This window comes from Ursus americanus, chromosome 22, assembly GCF_024610735.1.
Source record: "Ursus americanus isolate L20-20 chromosome 22, mUrsAme1.1.p, whole genome shotgun sequence".
In the NCBI taxonomy this organism is placed as follows: Eukaryota; Metazoa; Chordata; class Mammalia; order Carnivora; family Ursidae; genus Ursus; species Ursus americanus.
In genome coordinates this window covers 599,114-612,772 of record NC_142148.1, presented here as the reverse complement: position 1 = coordinate 612,772, position 13,659 = coordinate 599,114, and the positions used below count along the sequence as shown (strand labels likewise).

At 65.8% G+C, this 13,659-nt stretch overlaps 2 protein-coding genes across 7 annotated transcripts in view; both read left to right on the top strand.

The window, feature by feature from the left end:
* RTEL1 (regulator of telomere elongation helicase 1) overlaps positions 1–11,589 on the top strand; it is a 29,408-nt gene extending 17,819 nt beyond the window's left edge. The window contains exons 15-36 of one of the 6 annotated variants that reach the window (XM_087853426.1): positions 1,848–1,922; positions 2,044–2,125; positions 4,009–4,141; positions 4,251–4,364; positions 4,455–4,495; positions 4,649–4,734; positions 4,871–4,948; positions 5,329–5,406; positions 5,827–5,973; positions 6,050–6,165; positions 6,328–6,451; positions 6,542–6,689; positions 6,882–7,042; positions 7,560–7,658; positions 8,930–9,128; positions 9,297–9,437; positions 9,949–10,065; positions 10,262–10,495; positions 10,574–10,735; positions 10,832–10,966; positions 11,053–11,153; positions 11,233–11,589. In XM_087853426.1, coding sequence (XP_087709552.1) covers positions 1,848–1,922; positions 2,044–2,125; positions 4,009–4,141; positions 4,251–4,364; positions 4,455–4,495; positions 4,649–4,734; positions 4,871–4,948; positions 5,329–5,406; positions 5,827–5,973; positions 6,050–6,165; positions 6,328–6,451; positions 6,542–6,689; positions 6,882–7,042; positions 7,560–7,658; positions 8,930–9,128; positions 9,297–9,437; positions 9,949–10,065; positions 10,262–10,495; positions 10,574–10,735; positions 10,832–10,966; positions 11,053–11,153; positions 11,233–11,313 — 2,652 coding nt within the window. In that variant the 3' untranslated portion in view covers positions 11,314–11,589. Of the gene's footprint in view, positions 1–1,847; positions 1,923–2,043; positions 2,126–4,008; positions 4,142–4,250; positions 4,365–4,454; positions 4,496–4,648; positions 4,735–4,870; positions 4,949–5,328; positions 5,407–5,826; positions 5,974–6,049; positions 6,166–6,327; positions 6,452–6,541; positions 6,690–6,881; positions 7,043–7,559; positions 7,659–8,926; positions 9,129–9,296; positions 9,438–9,948; positions 10,066–10,258; positions 10,496–10,573; positions 10,736–10,816; positions 10,967–11,052; positions 11,154–11,232 lie in introns of all 6 variants that reach the window. The other 5 variants (XM_087853422.1, XM_087853421.1, XM_087853424.1 and 2 more) reach the window with 5 other exon arrangements.
* A 143-nt stretch (positions 11,590–11,732) lies between these two features.
* Positions 11,733–13,640, top strand: TNFRSF6B (TNF receptor superfamily member 6b). Its single transcript, XM_045794696.2, has 3 exons — positions 11,733–12,538; positions 12,675–12,878; positions 13,215–13,640. Exons 1-3 carry the CDS (start codon positions 12,097–12,099, stop codon positions 13,496–13,498), a joined length of 930 nt encoding a protein of 309 aa, XP_045650652.2. The 5' UTR covers positions 11,733–12,096; the 3' UTR covers positions 13,499–13,640.
* The last annotated feature ends 19 nt before the right edge of the window (positions 13,641–13,659 follow it).

The window sequence follows — 13,659 nt, the reverse complement described above, 5'->3', positions numbered from 1 at the left end:
GGAGGCCTCGTGCTCTGTGGTGCGAGCACCTGCCTTCCGGGCACTTGTGCTCACGCTGCATGGCCAGGGCGGGGAGGCCCTGGCACTCAGGGTGCCCCCTCGCTTCGTGAGGGCTCAGAGGGCTAGAGGGCCCTGGGTCCGTGCCCAGCCTTGTTTGTGGTGTGGCTGCCCCATGTCTGTGCAGCCCGACACAGGAGGTCTGGGGAGGGCCGGCAGGCGGGGAGGTGGAACCAGGAGGGGGTGATCCCGCAGCCCAGGGAGATTCAGGTGCGCATCCCACAGACCCGCTGAGGCCCCACCAGTGCTGTCATTTAGTGCCAGGGGGCTCCGTGTTACACTCCATGTGAAGTGTGGGCAGGCATTGTCCCGAAGGTGCTAGGCTCTGCCTTGCCGTCCTCCCGGCACTTCTGTGAGGGCACAGTAGGCCCAGACTGCTGCTGCCTGGAGCCATGGCGCCTTGTGACTGTCGGGTCTCTGGGCACCTGGTCCCCGTCTGCAGCTCCTGCCGGGTGGGCCTTTCCCCCTGAGCTCCTCTCCGCCTGTGCTCCCCACTGTTCTCAGGGTCCCTGCAGATAAGCGGGCCCTGGACTACGACTTCTGGCCCCTCCCTGGGTGCCCTGCTCTGAGGCAGCCCTGCAGCCCCTGGCCCTCACTCCCAGGCCTGTGCAGCCCCCTCCCCTGCCCAGAGTGCCCGTTTACGGGGCAGGATTCTTCCCGCAGACTCACTGGAGCCCAAGCGCCCGTCACTGCATTGGTCTGGAATTTCCTTCGGCAGCTGCTCCAAGTAGGCCTGGCAGACGGCTCAGTGTCCCTGCCTACCTGGTGCCACCCGTGGGCTGCTCCCTGCTCCGTTGTGCCCCTTCCAGCTGGAGGGGGTGTGACCGGGCGGTCGCTCATCCCGGAGCTGGCTCCTGTGGGAAGGGGGGTGCCCTGGGCCAGCCCTGGAACCTCAGTGGGTCAGTGGGCTGGCCAGACGGCAGCCCGTGGTAAATACACGAGGGGCTGCACGATGGGACCCCCGCCGGGCTGAAGAGCTTGCACCTCCCCGTATTCAGATCCCTCAAGGTAATGTGAGAAAGGGGGTCTGTAGCTGACCCAGACTGAAGACTGCGGGAGCCAGGCTGCAGGAGGAACAGGGCGGGCGCCACAGGACAAGAGCAGACGTGCCCCGGGATGGCGTGAGACCCACTCACCCGCTGAGCTGGTCCCGATAGGAAACCGGTGGTCCTCAGGGCTGCTGGCATGGCCCCACCGTGGGCCCAGGCATCAGGCAGGACGGGGCACCCCCTTCTGATTTTTCTATTGGTCTCCTATGGTATTGTCTTACTTAGCTTTCTTCTTAGCTCTAAAAGTTTGTCATCTGGTTTTGTCAGCATTCTAAGTAGAGCACGATGGTGTTTGTAATGTGCAGTGCCCGGGCCTTCTTCCCCAGGCCAGGATTTACCCAAGTGTTGCCTTTTCTCAGCTCGTTGCCTGGCTGGGAGTGCAGCTGTAGTTACTTGAGTTAGGAATCACTTTTGTCCTTTTACTTCTGGGGGTGAACTAAGTCCTTCCCTGGATCCCCGACTGCCCAGGCCTGCACCCTGTGAGAGCATGCGGATCGGCTGCCGAGGAGGGCACCTGCAGGGACGGCTCTGGGTGCAGGGCAGGGGTCCTTCCGGGGCAGGGGACAGACAGGTGTGAGCCCCCGCCGCTCAGCCTGCAGTGCCCCACTGGGGATGCCGCCAGCTCAGAGCTGGGGCAGGGGATGACCGTGGCCTGAGCATCTGTGTCCTGTGTGGGGGCGGCTCGGCGGGAGTGGTGGCCTCCACTGTGTCCTGCTGACGTCCCCCATGCTTGCTTTCCAGATTGTGTTCAGTGCAGACCCTGCTGAGGGCGTGCCTGGTTCCATGGTGGGGCCTGGGGTGTCTCAGTCCTACAAGGTAGGGGCTGCCTCCTGGGCAGGAAGCTCTGGGTGGGGGTCTCGGTCCTACAAGGCGGGAGCTGCCCCCAGGACGTGGGATTCCTGGGCTGGGTCTCGCGGTACCTATTCTGCCCCTCCAGGTACATATCCACCCTGATGCTGGTCACCAGCGGAAAGCTCAGTGGTCAGGCGCCTGGAACAGCACAGCAGCCAGAAAGCAAGGTACACTGCCTGGAGGAGGGGCCCGGATCACACTCCCTGCTCCGCCCTAGTGCAACCCCACGTCCAGCTGCGGGTTTCCAGGCCCCCTGCCCTGAGTGCAGCCTGCTCCTAGTGACCGCCCAGCTCACCCCCGGCTAGAGCCCTTGGACACAGACCTCAGAGCCGGCCGATGGCCCGGAGCCTACCCAGAGTCACCTGCTGGAACTTTTCCACAAGGGGTCTGACCACAGGAAGTTCTGGGCACATTTCCGTCAGCACAGGTGGGCTGCCCAAATGCCGTCCTACCTAGTGGACACAGGCCGGGCAGGCTCAGGCCCCAGGATCCCATCTGAGAGAGGCCTGCCTTCTGATGGCCACCCGGGTTCCTCTGGTGCCAGTCCTGTTGACCCCCCCGTGAGGTCAGGCCTAGCCCCCCGTGCCCCTCTCACCACATTATTGGTCTCACGGGCTTCTGCGTGTCCTAGAGCTGTGCCAGACATCCTGTGGCTTTGGTGTGAAGCTAGCCTCTCCTGGCCAAGGTGCGTGTGCCCATGGCGTCCAGCCCCGGCGAGTGTCCTGGCCATACCAGGCAGAGTTCAGCACCCATTGCAACTTGGCGTTTAGAGTGGGCTTTGCAGGACACATGTGGGGCAGTGGGTCCTAAGGTCAGGTGTGCTTCCTGTGCTGGCCCTTCCTCGGTGTGGCTGGTGGCCCAGCCCCGCCTGCCCGCGTTCCAGGCCCAGCCCCCAGCCCCACCAGCACACCCCTTCCAGACTTAACGGCTGCAGTCCCTCCTGGAGCCACGCCCTTCCACAGGAAAAGCAGGGCTGGGAACATGGGCAAGGCCAGCGCCAACTGGGGAGGGTCACGGTGTGACTTTGGCGGGTCACCTGGCCTCTCAGAACAGGAAGTAGCTTCCGTGAGAGGCGGGGAGGCCAGTGCACCCTTCACATGTTGTTTGTGAGGTCACAGGAAGCGGTTCATGCCAGCATCCGAGGCCTCCCCCACGTCTGCATGCTCTCCCCATGGGACACTGATACAGGCGGGGTGTGCAGGTATGAGGGCAAGTGGGGCGTGGTGTCCCCTTGTGTTCTGTGTGCCTCGGAGAGCACGTGAATTCTCAGAAATAGCCGCTCCCTGGGTTGGGCATTTGTAGGAAGTTGGTTTGTTGCTGACCTTCCCGAGAAGCTAGGGTATAAGTGAGTGTGGGGGGGGCCGGCCCTGACCCCCGGCCTTGCGTGGAGAAGAGACAGCTCCCAGCCCCCACAGCCCTCTCTGTCACAGGGCCGATCCCGACCCGAAGGTGGAAAGGGCTATTCTGGCCCCAGAAAGCGGTTTGTTCTTTCCTGGTAACAACCCTGCTGGCCATGAGCTGGCCTGGACTGCAGACCCCTGTTTAAAGTTGTTCTGCATGTCCTGTTGTTGTGTCCTAAGCTTCCAGGGCCAGCAGCCTCCCTGTGAACCTTGTTGATTGTGACGTCACTGCTGGCACCTGCCTCGGGGGGGACGTGGGCTCCTGCTCTCTCTTTTGTGAGCAGAGGTTGGATTCTGCTTCCTTCCCATTATGCCCTTTGGCCAGGGGCCCGTGATGGCAGCCGCCATGCCTGCTCTTTGTGCCCTCGGCCACGTGTCAGTCTCGGTGCAAGTCTGGGTTGGGGTTGGCTGTCCTTCCTGGAGGTGACCCCAGTGTCTGCCCCTGGGGGCCCACTCTGGATCTGCTTACGCTCCCAGGACGCCTGAGGGAGGAAGGAGGGCCCCAGCCCAGGTACTCAGCTCAGGGCTCAAGCAGGCCCCCCTTGCTCAGACTTGTGCACGTGGGGTGCAGGGCCCAGCGGCCGCCTGTGGCGGGCTGCCCCTCTGGCAGGCCTCCGTTGTCCAGCCCCGCCTCACACTCGTCCCCCTAGGGAAGGTGCTCAGCTACTGGTGCTTCAGCCCCGGCCACAGCATGCGAGAGCTGGTCCGCCAGGGCGTCCGCACCATCATCCTCACCAGCGGCACGCTGGCCCCCGTGTCCTCCTTTGCCCTGGAGATGCAGATGTAAGGGCTGCCCCGTGCCCTGTGGGGGTGGGGGTGGGGGTCCCGGGCCAGCCCCAGCTTGAGGGTCTTGGGGTTCAGGACCTCACAGGGGCTGCCCTGCTGCCCCCAGCCCTTTCCCTGTCTGCCTGGAGAACCCACACGTTATCGGCAAACAGCAGATCTGGGTGGGGATCGTCCCCAAAGGCCCCGATGGAGCCCAGCTGAGCTCTGCCTTTGACAAACGGTAGGGGGCCTGGTGGATGAGGAGGTGGGCTGGCGGGCCGTGTGCCACGTGCCAGGACCCTTGTGACCGTGGGCTTTTGGCTTTGTGCAGGTTTTCTGATGCATGCTTGTCCTCCCTGGGTAAGGCGCTAGGTGAGTGCCCGTGGGAAGCCCTGAGCTCTGTCCTGGGCTCCCACCCCGTTCCCGGGTATCCGGGGCTCCCTGCCGTGCCTGCTCTCCCTGGTGGGAACGTTGGCGGCCTCTGTGAACACCCCCTCCTGCTGAGCACAGCCACGGCCCTTCCAGGCAACATCGCCCGCGTGGTCCCCCATGGGCTCCTGGTCTTCTTCCCTTCCTACCCCGTCATGGAGAAAAGCCTGGAGTTCTGGCGGGTGCGTCCCCCCTCCGTGTGTCCTGGGGTAGGAGGGGAGCCCCAAGCAGCCAAGGGTCTGGCGGGGCCAGGGCACATGCCTTGGTCTGAGATCTGACAGGCATGACAGGCGTCCCCTTCCCCATCTCCTCTCACAGGCCCACGACTTTGCCAGGAAGCTGGAGGCCCTGAAGCCCATGTTTGTGGAGCCGAGGAGCAAAGGTGGCTTCTCAGAGGTCTGAGCTCTTGGGGCTACACTGCCCCTTGCGGCTGCCTCCGGCTGGCCACTGTCCCTGACCAGGGGCTCTGGCCAGCTCCAGGCTCACGCAGACCTCACCTGTCACCTCTCAGGAAGTTTGGGCATGGGGACGGTGGCACTAGGCCTTGTGTCTGAGGGGCCGACATCAAAGCAAGGCTCCCCCTTCCTCTGCCCCCTGGTCCTGGGGTCCCCGTGCTTTCTGGGAAATACTGAGCAGGCTCTGGGTCAGCCTGGGAACCCGTGCCCTGAGGAAGTTCCTAGAATCTGGGGGCCCACCTCCCAGCCTTCATCTCGGAGGGTGAGAACCTGGGGTCTTGCTCCCACAAACGGAAGGGGCTGAGCAGTCTCTCCTCCCAGGTGGTGGGTGCCTACTATACACGAGTTGCCTCCACTGGGTCCAGCGGGGCCGTTTTCCTGGCCGTGTGCCGGGGGAAGGTAAGGCTACCAAGGGTCTGGGTCCCACACTCACCGGCCCCTGTCTGGTGGACTGTGTTGGGGCAAAGCTCGCAGCTTGTGACCCGGGGGCTGCGACACGGTGGGATGGGCCAGTCCGACCCCCTCCCCGGGGCCTCAAGTCCAGCAAGCACGCATTAGGGGGGCGTAGCCCTACCGTCCCTCTCTGGGCAGTCTGACAAGCAGTGGGTCTAGGCACTGGGCGTGAGCACCCCCCTTGGGCTGCCGGTGGGAAGGACGGCGGGGGTTTTGTGAATGTGAGAGGCCCTGGGGGCTGTGAATTCCACATGCAGCCGGGCCCAGGGTGGGAGGTTTCCCCCTCCCCACCTGTATGTGGATGCCTGTGCCTCCGAGGGTCTGGGCGTAGGCAGATGGGGGAAGAGTGTGCCCACTGCCCCCCAGGCCAGCGAGGGCCTAGACTTCGCGGACATGAACGGCCGAGGTGTGATCGTCACAGGCCTGCCATACCCCCCACGCATGGACCCCCGGGTTGTGCTCAAGATGCAGTTCCTAGACGAGTTGAAGGGCCATGGTGGGCCTGGAGGCCAGGTGAGAGGCCACAGGCTTGTGTGGGGTTGGGTAGGAAGGGGTGGAGCCCCCGTGACCAAGCCCTGCCCCCCAACAGGTCCTCTCTGGGCACGAGTGGTACCGACAGCAGGCGTCCAGGGCTGTGAACCAGGCCATCGGGCGGGTAATTCGGCATCGCCATGACTACGGGGCCATCTTCCTCTGTGACCATAGGTGTGGCTCTCCTCGGCTCGCACAAGACCCCTGCCCCGCAGCGTCTCGGGCACCAGCTGGGCACTGGTCCTTCCCTCAGCACGTCCGGGCCTGGGCTGTGGGCTGTGGGCTGTGGGCTGTGGGGTGGGTGGAGCTCCCAAGCTGACAGCCATCCCCTGCCAGGTTCGCCCATGCGGACGCCAGGGCCCAGCTGCCCTCCTGGGTGCGCCCCCACGTCAAGGTGTACGACAGCTTCGGCCACGTCATTCGGGATGTGGCCCAGTTCTTCCGTGTTGCTCAGAAAACTGTGAGTTCTAATGCCCAGCTGGTGATACCCTCACGCCCTATCCAGGGAAAGGGTCTCTGCAGGGTCCCCAACCCCCCTGTGACTGTGCAGATGCCCGTGCCAGCCCCCCTGGTTGCTGCCCCAAGTCTGGGTGAGGGAGAAGGTACCGTCACGGTGGCCGTGTCGCTTGGTCCCCTCTCCACCAGGAAAGCCAAGAGTCTGGACGTGCATGTCCCCAGCCTGAGGCGGAGACCTGCGGGTGCGTGTGCCTGGGCGACACGGCTGGTGGGGCGCCCTGCAGGGGGGGGCCTGGTCCAATGACCAGAGTGCCTGGCTGAGCCCGAGTGTTGCTGGGTTAGGGGGGAACCTGACTTGCCCTGGCCCCGCCCCCCACCACCCTGCCCCCCACCCCTTGCTGTGGGCTCTGCTGCTGATGCCTGTGCTCTCCCAGGGTCGCCTGCCGCCAGGGACGCCGAGAGCACCCTGTGTGTGGAGTACGAGCAGGAGCTTGGCCTCACCCACCGGAGGCCTGTGGGACTGCTGGCCGCCCTAGAGCACAGCGAGCAGCCGGCTGGAGGACCTGGGGACAAGGCCTCCCCTGGGGAGGAGGAGGTGCGGGGGCCCCAGAGACACACAGAGCCCCCAGACTCTGCCACCTGGCTGCGCTCTGTGCCCGCCCCGCGCCAGGCCCTCAGCTGGGGCTCCCCCTACACGCCCCTGTGGGCTCTTTAGGGGTTGACATGGGCCAGGCAGTGTTCAGCTCATGCTGCACCAGAGGCCAGCCCTTTCTGGGATCCCGAGCTGCAGGGGCCCAGCTCCTCACCTGGAACCTTTGCGCTGAAGCCCTTAGCTCTGGCCACCCTCCTTGCCACTGGGCACGTCCCCACCGCTCTCTGTCCTGCCCACGGGGCCCTGGGGTGAGCCCCGCCGCACAGCAGGCGGTAGCCCCCCACCCTTGCCATCCACGCCCTGCACTCACTGTGAGCCCACTCCCTGAGCCTGCGACCATGAGGGAGGCCAGTGGTGCCGACTCAGGAGGGGGCCCTTCTCCCCAGCTGTGGGCCCCGGAAGTGTCACGGGGTTTGGGGGCTCTGAGGGCACGGCCAGGACCACAGCGTGTCACCCTCAGGCACAAGACCTCTGCAGCACGTCCCTGCCACGTGAGAAGAGGCCTGCCCGGGAGCAGCAAGCGGGACGGAAGAAGATCAAGGTGGTTGGTGGCCGCCAGGTTCGTGAGCCATCCACGCACACGTGGGTGGAGGGGCAGGAGCCACAGGCTGCGGGGCTCCCAGTGCTGACCGGGGAGTCTGTGCCAGGGCCTCCTCGCTGCCTTCCTGGGGGCACAGCGCGGCCCGTGCCCTCCGCTGTCCGCGGCCTGCGCCACCCCCACCTTTGTTTGGCCGAACATTTAAATGAGCCTCTTTTCAGCTTCATCTCTTTGTGGCCGAGCCCGTTCTGACAGCTCCTGGGACCTCCTTCCGCACGCTGGGTGCGGGCTGCCTGCTCAGGGCCCCGCCCGCGCCGCTTCCATGTCTGTTGCCCATGGTCACTTTTTGCTTTGAGAGCGTTGCAGGGCCCGTGGAGCTCGCAGCAGCACAGCCGCCTGCTCCCCGGCCGCGTAGCACTGCCCTGGCCTCCTCCCTGTTCCCCGGGCCCCACAGTGTCTCCCCAGCCTGGGGCAGCTCCTCCGTGCTTTTGAGCCCCGCGCACTTGGGGTCAGCTTCGGGCCTCCGTTTAGTTTTGCTCTCCCGGAAGAGCACTTTGTGGGTGGTACGACAGGTCCAGCCGGACAGAAGTAACCCCGGCCCTTAGGCAGGTTCAGTGTGGGGCCTGCAGCCAGGCCGGCTTCCCCAGCCGGCGCTCACGTGTGGATGCTGACGTGCCCGGCTGTGGGGAGGCTCTGCTCCCCAGCCAGCCTCAGGGGAAAGTGTTGAATGGCCGCTGAGTTAGTCTGAGCCAGGAAAGCTCTGGAAAGCCCCATGCACCACTTGTCTTTGTCCATGTCCCTCGGCTTCTGGGAAGAACTGGGTGGGGCCAGGGGACTGCTGCTTTCGGGAAGTGGGCAGGGAGCCAGGGGCCTTGGCGTCGGGCTGAGCTGGACGGAGACTGGGGAGCCTGGATCCCTCCTGTCTGCTTCCCGGGCTTCCTTGTGGAGGGTCCAGTGTTAGGGCCTGAGACGTGCAGCCCAGAGGAGGCTCAGGGATGTCAAGAAGTACCCTTTCCTGTGGGCCGTCTGCCGTGTGGACGCAGGGGACTTGGTGGAGAGCGGGAGCCCCCAGCCGGGGAGGCAGACCTGCACGTGGCCTGTGCTGCTCCCAGAGGGGCACGGCTGTCTCAAACGGGAGCTGCTGCCATGCCCTCCCTCCCTCCCTCCCTCCCAACCCAGCCGGGCCCGGGGCCTAGGGCAGCCCTCCCAGCAGTTACCCTCTGTAGTAGCGGCGGCCCCTCGGGAAAACACAGTGGCCCGGCTGATGGGGCACCTGGTCCTGTGTCCAGCAGGAGGGGCTGGCCGCCGGTACACAGGCAGGCAGGGCCAAGCTGTTCATGGTGGCCGTGAAGCAGGCGCTGAGCCAGGCCAGCTTCGACACCTTCACCAGGGCCCTGCAGGACTACAAGGGCTCCGACGACGTGGAGGCTTTGCTGGCCCGCCTCGGCCCACTCTTCGCGGAGGACCCCAAGAAGCACAGCCTGCTCCAAGGTGCCCTGGCCTGCCGCGGTCACCCATCCCCGGGGGCAGTGCTGCGGCCATTGGGGGGTGGACACCAGGGTCCACGGTTGTTCCTGCTCCCTAGAGAAGATGGGGGTGGGTGGCCCGTGATCCCGGAGCCCCCAGCTCAGCACGGTGGCTGCACGGTGCACCCCGCAGGCTTCTACCAGTTCGTGCGGCCGCACCACAAGCAGCGCTTTGAGGAGGTCTGCCTCCAGCGGACAGGCCGCGGCTGTGGCTACCGGCCCGAGCACAGCCTTCCTCAGAGGCAGTGGGCACCAGCAGCCCCGGGCCCCAGCGGTGAGCAGGGCCCTCAATCCCCTCTCCCCCCAAGAGCAGGGCAGCCCCCTGCTCCTGCATGGGACTGTTCGTGCCGGGCAACTGCATGTGTGTGTCCCAGGAGCGTGCACAGCCCAGGCCCCCTGCGAGTCGCACAAGCATGGTGGGCCCTGCACCTCCAGAGCACGGGAGCTTCTGTCCCCATTCAGTAACGGACCCCTGAGCAGGGACTTCCTGAACCAAGGACAAGTGTCATGGGGACCTGACGTAGAAAGACTCTTTGGCCCCCAGGAGGGTACCTCCCAACCTTAGAGTCTCCTTCTGGGTTTGGTGTCCACTGGGGAGAGTCTGTGCCGGCCCCCTGCCAGCAGTTGGCTCCGGTGGGAGCTGCAAGTCTGGGTCCCTCTGCTTGTGGTCTGCGGGGGGTTGTGGGTCTCAGTCTCCCCTTGGACAGACCGGCCTTCTGTCCGGGGCACACTCCAGACCCTTAGGGACCAGCTGGGTAGCTCCTTGTGTGTCCATGTGCCTTCAGGAGGGAAGGAGTGTGACTCAAAGCTGACCCTGTCCCAGGGTGCAGCCTGGCAGCTGGACCCCGGACAGCACCTGAACCAAGGCGGGCCCCACCTGGTCTCCGGGCCAGCCCCTGCAGGTGCCAGTCCCTGAACCAGAAGCAGAGCTGAAGACCCCCGGCGGGGAGGAGTCTCCCTGGGGTGGGGGGCGTGTTCTTGTTCTGCACCCCCAGAGGGAGGGAGGCGGCTGGTGTGAGGGTGTCCCCAGGGTGCCCGTGGCACTGTCTGGGCCCCCAGACCCCTGGCGTGGTCCAAGGCCCGTTACCTCCTCAGCAGGGGACCCCGGCAGCTGTCCAGACGAGGGGTCTAGAGACCCCGGGACAGAGAAGCAAGGCCCGCCTGCTGTGCGCGCCTACTTGGCGGATGTCCGAAAGGCCCTGGGGCCCGCAGGCTGCAGCCAGCTCCTGGCGGCGCTGACCACCTACAAACAGGACGACGACTTCGAGAAGGTGGTGGCCGTGGTGGCCGCGCTCACAACCTCAAGGCCTGAGGACTTGCCCCTGCTGCAGAGCAAGTGGCGGTGGAGGGGGCTGGGAGGCTGGGGTAGGGAGGCTGGGGGCGGGGCTGAGCCTGACCCTCTCCCCACAGGGTTTGGCATGTTCTTGAGACCCCACCACAAGCGGCGTTTCCAGCAGACGTGCACAGACCTGATGGGCCCGGCTGCCCCAAGCTCAGGTACTGGGCCGCCAGGCCCCCAGGAGGGGAGCCCCACTGTGCCTCCTGACCTTGCCCACGGTGCTTCCAGGCCAGGTAAGCCAGTGTCCCCCGAGCCCCACTCAGCCCAGCAGGCTGGGCCGCAGAGAAGCTGCAGCCACCCACCCTTCGGACCAGCTCCTCTGTTTCCAGGCCCCCTCCAGCAAGAGAAACCTGGGAGGGCCCAGAGCAAGATCTCGGCCTTCCTTACACGGAGGCAGGCTGGGGATGCGGGGGCTCCCAGCCAGCCCCCCAGAGCCCCCCGCAGGCATGCCCCATCCGAGTGGGGTAGGTCTCATGAGAGGGGCCGCAGGCAATGTTGGCCGTGGGGGCGGACGAGCTGCCACGTGCTCATGGCGGCCCCCTTGCTGCAGGCCTGGCGTGCCCTGGCTGCGGGGCAGAGGACACCGTCCCCTTCCGGTGCCCCTCCTGCGACTTCCACCGCTGCCAGGCCTGCTGGCGCCAGCTCCTCCAGGTTGGCAGCTGTCCCCCACCTGGCAGGCCGGGAGGGGCGGCGGGCAGCGGCACCTGTGCAGCGCTCCGTGTCTCCACAGGCGTCTAGGATGTGCCCGGCCTGCCACGCCCCCGCCAGGAGGCAGAGCATCACGCAGGTCTTCTGGCCAGAGCCCCAGTGAGCCTGGAGACCCTGGGGCAGGCTGATGCTGCGTGGACACCTGGGCCCGCCTCGATGCCCTGAAGCCACCTTGGGGCCTGTGGTTGGTTGGCTCACTTTCACTTCCCTTGGCTGCTGGCTTGTGGGTGGAGCGTCAGGAGCTTCGCGCCAAGCCTGGAGCCCCGGACTGGAAGGGGGGGGGGAGCCCTCTGCACCCTCCTCTGTGGGACCCGTGTGTGGGCAATGGACCTGCTTTTAATCAGGTGACTGGCTGTCTAATAAAGTTGCTGACACTGTTGGTGCTTGGTGGAGGGTGCTGGGAAGGAAGATGTGGGCGTCTAAGTGGGGTCCCCCTCCCATCCTGTCCACGTAAGGGCATGCTGAGCGCTTTGTCCGCACAGCAGTTGGGAAGACGTGTGACACCAGAGAGGAGTGGAGTCTGGGACATCCCCTCGTCCACCGCAGCCGCTGGACCTGGTGCGGGGGCACGCCCTCACAGGCCCGATCCCTGGACTCTGTTCCCAAGCAGGCTGGCGCCAGGCGGGGGGAGAGGGGGCTTCCTGGTGGGGGAGGGGCCACGGGGGTGGTGACGCTGCTGAGAACCGGGTCAAAGCATGGTCCCCTGGAGGTCGTGAGCCCTCCCCCAGGGGCGTGGCAAGGCCGGCCCATATAGGCCCGCACCGCAGCCCAAGTCAGAGTGTGGGGTGGTAGCGGCTAGGGTGGTGCTGCCGGTGCCCGGGTGCGTCGTCCTGGTGTCCCTGCTGCCGGGCACGGTGGAGGCCGAGCCGCTGCCCCAGTGAGGGCCATGTGGACACCGGAAAGGCGGGGCCCACCGCCCCTGACCCCACCGTGGGCGCTGCCCACCCTGCTGCTGGCTCTGGTGGCACACACAGCCGCCGCGGCGGAGACGGCGGGCACGCCGCTCACCTACCCATGGCGGGATGCGGAGACTCAGGAATGGCTGGTGTGCAACCAGTGCCCCCCAGGCACCTTCGTGCAGCAGCCGTGCCGCCGGGACACCCCCACAATGTGCGGTGCATGCCCCCCTCGTCACTACACCCAGTTCTGGAACTACCTGGAACGCTGCCGCTACTGCAACGTCATCTGCGGAGAGCGCGAAGAGGAGGCGCGGCCCTGCGAGGCCACCCACAACCGGGCCTGCCGCTGCCGCCCGGGCTTCTTTGCACATGCTGGCTTCTGCCTGGAGCACACGCCTTGCCTGCCTGGCACCGGCGTGGCTGTCCCTGGTGGGCACCGGGGCCTACAGTGGGCAGCAGCGGTCCAGGCGGGCAGCAGGGCTGGTGGGTCGTGGCCTGGGACGTCAGCCACCACGGAGGACAGCACCCCAGGTGCCCCTGACCTTCCTCCCCATCTCATCCCCAGGCACCCTGAGCCAGAACACGCAGTGCCAGCCATGTCCCCCTGGCACTTTCTCAGCCAACAGCTCCAGCTCAGAGAAGTGCCAGCCCCACCGCAACTGCACGGCCCTGGGCCTCAGCCTCAACGTGCCAGGCTCCTCCTTCCACGATGCCCTGTGCACCAGCTGCACTGGCTTCCCGCTCAGCACTATGGTGCCAGGAGGGCCAGGTGAGTAGGGGAAAGGGGATGGGGACTGGGGTGGGCCAGGTGAGTCTGGTGAGGTCAGCCTAAACCCAGCCCTGGAGCATGCAGTGTTCAGCTGGCCTCTGGGCAGGGCCTCCCACTCACCTGGGCGCCCTTGGGTGGTGCCAGTGAACAGTCTGTGCACAGGGCTTCGGTGCTGGCAGGTGATGCTCTCCTCCCCACGCCCCCGGGGCTCAAGCTAAGTCCCAGGGAGTTTAAACTGCCTCCTGGAGGTCCCACAGCAGTGACGTGGCATCTCAGCCCTGCACCCACTCGTGGGCACACGGAGGCCTCTGCCACTGTGTCCTGACCCTCCCGCAGGGGCTGAGGAGTGTGAGCGCGCCGTCATCGACTTCGTGGCTTTCCAGGACATGTCCTCCAAGAGGCTCCTACGGCTGTGGCAGGTGCTGGCGGGCCCAGAGGCCCAGGGTCTGGTGGCGCCGAGGGAGGGCCGCGCAGACCTCCAGCTGAAGCTGTGGCAGCGGCTCACGGAGCTCCGAGACACACAGGCCGGGGCGCTGATGGCGCGGCTGCTGCGGGCACTGAGGGAGGCCAGGCTGCCTGGGCTGGAGCGCAGCGTCCGCACACGCTTCTGGGCACACTGAGCACCCTGCCCCCTATTTATTCTCCCAAGCTTTGGCCCCACGTGGATGTCGCCCCCACGGTACCACAGTAACCTCGACTGACCGACTAGGCTCCTGTTGCACTAACTGTTTATTTTTTTATAAAGCCATTTTGTACAATGGGTGTGAAACTGTCTACGGAG

Coding starts and splice junctions, on each gene's coding strand:
- TNFRSF6B (XM_045794696.2), top strand. CDS start 12,097: ATGTGGACACCGGAAAGGCGGGGCCCACCGCCCCTGACCCCACCGTGG. Junction 12,539..12,674: donor CACCGGCGTGGCTGTCCCTG/GTGGGCACCGGG, acceptor TCTCATCCCCAG/GCACCCTGAGCCAGAACACG. Junction 12,879..13,214: donor TATGGTGCCAGGAGGGCCAG/GTGAGTAGGGGA, acceptor ACCCTCCCGCAG/GGGCTGAGGAGTGTGAGCGC.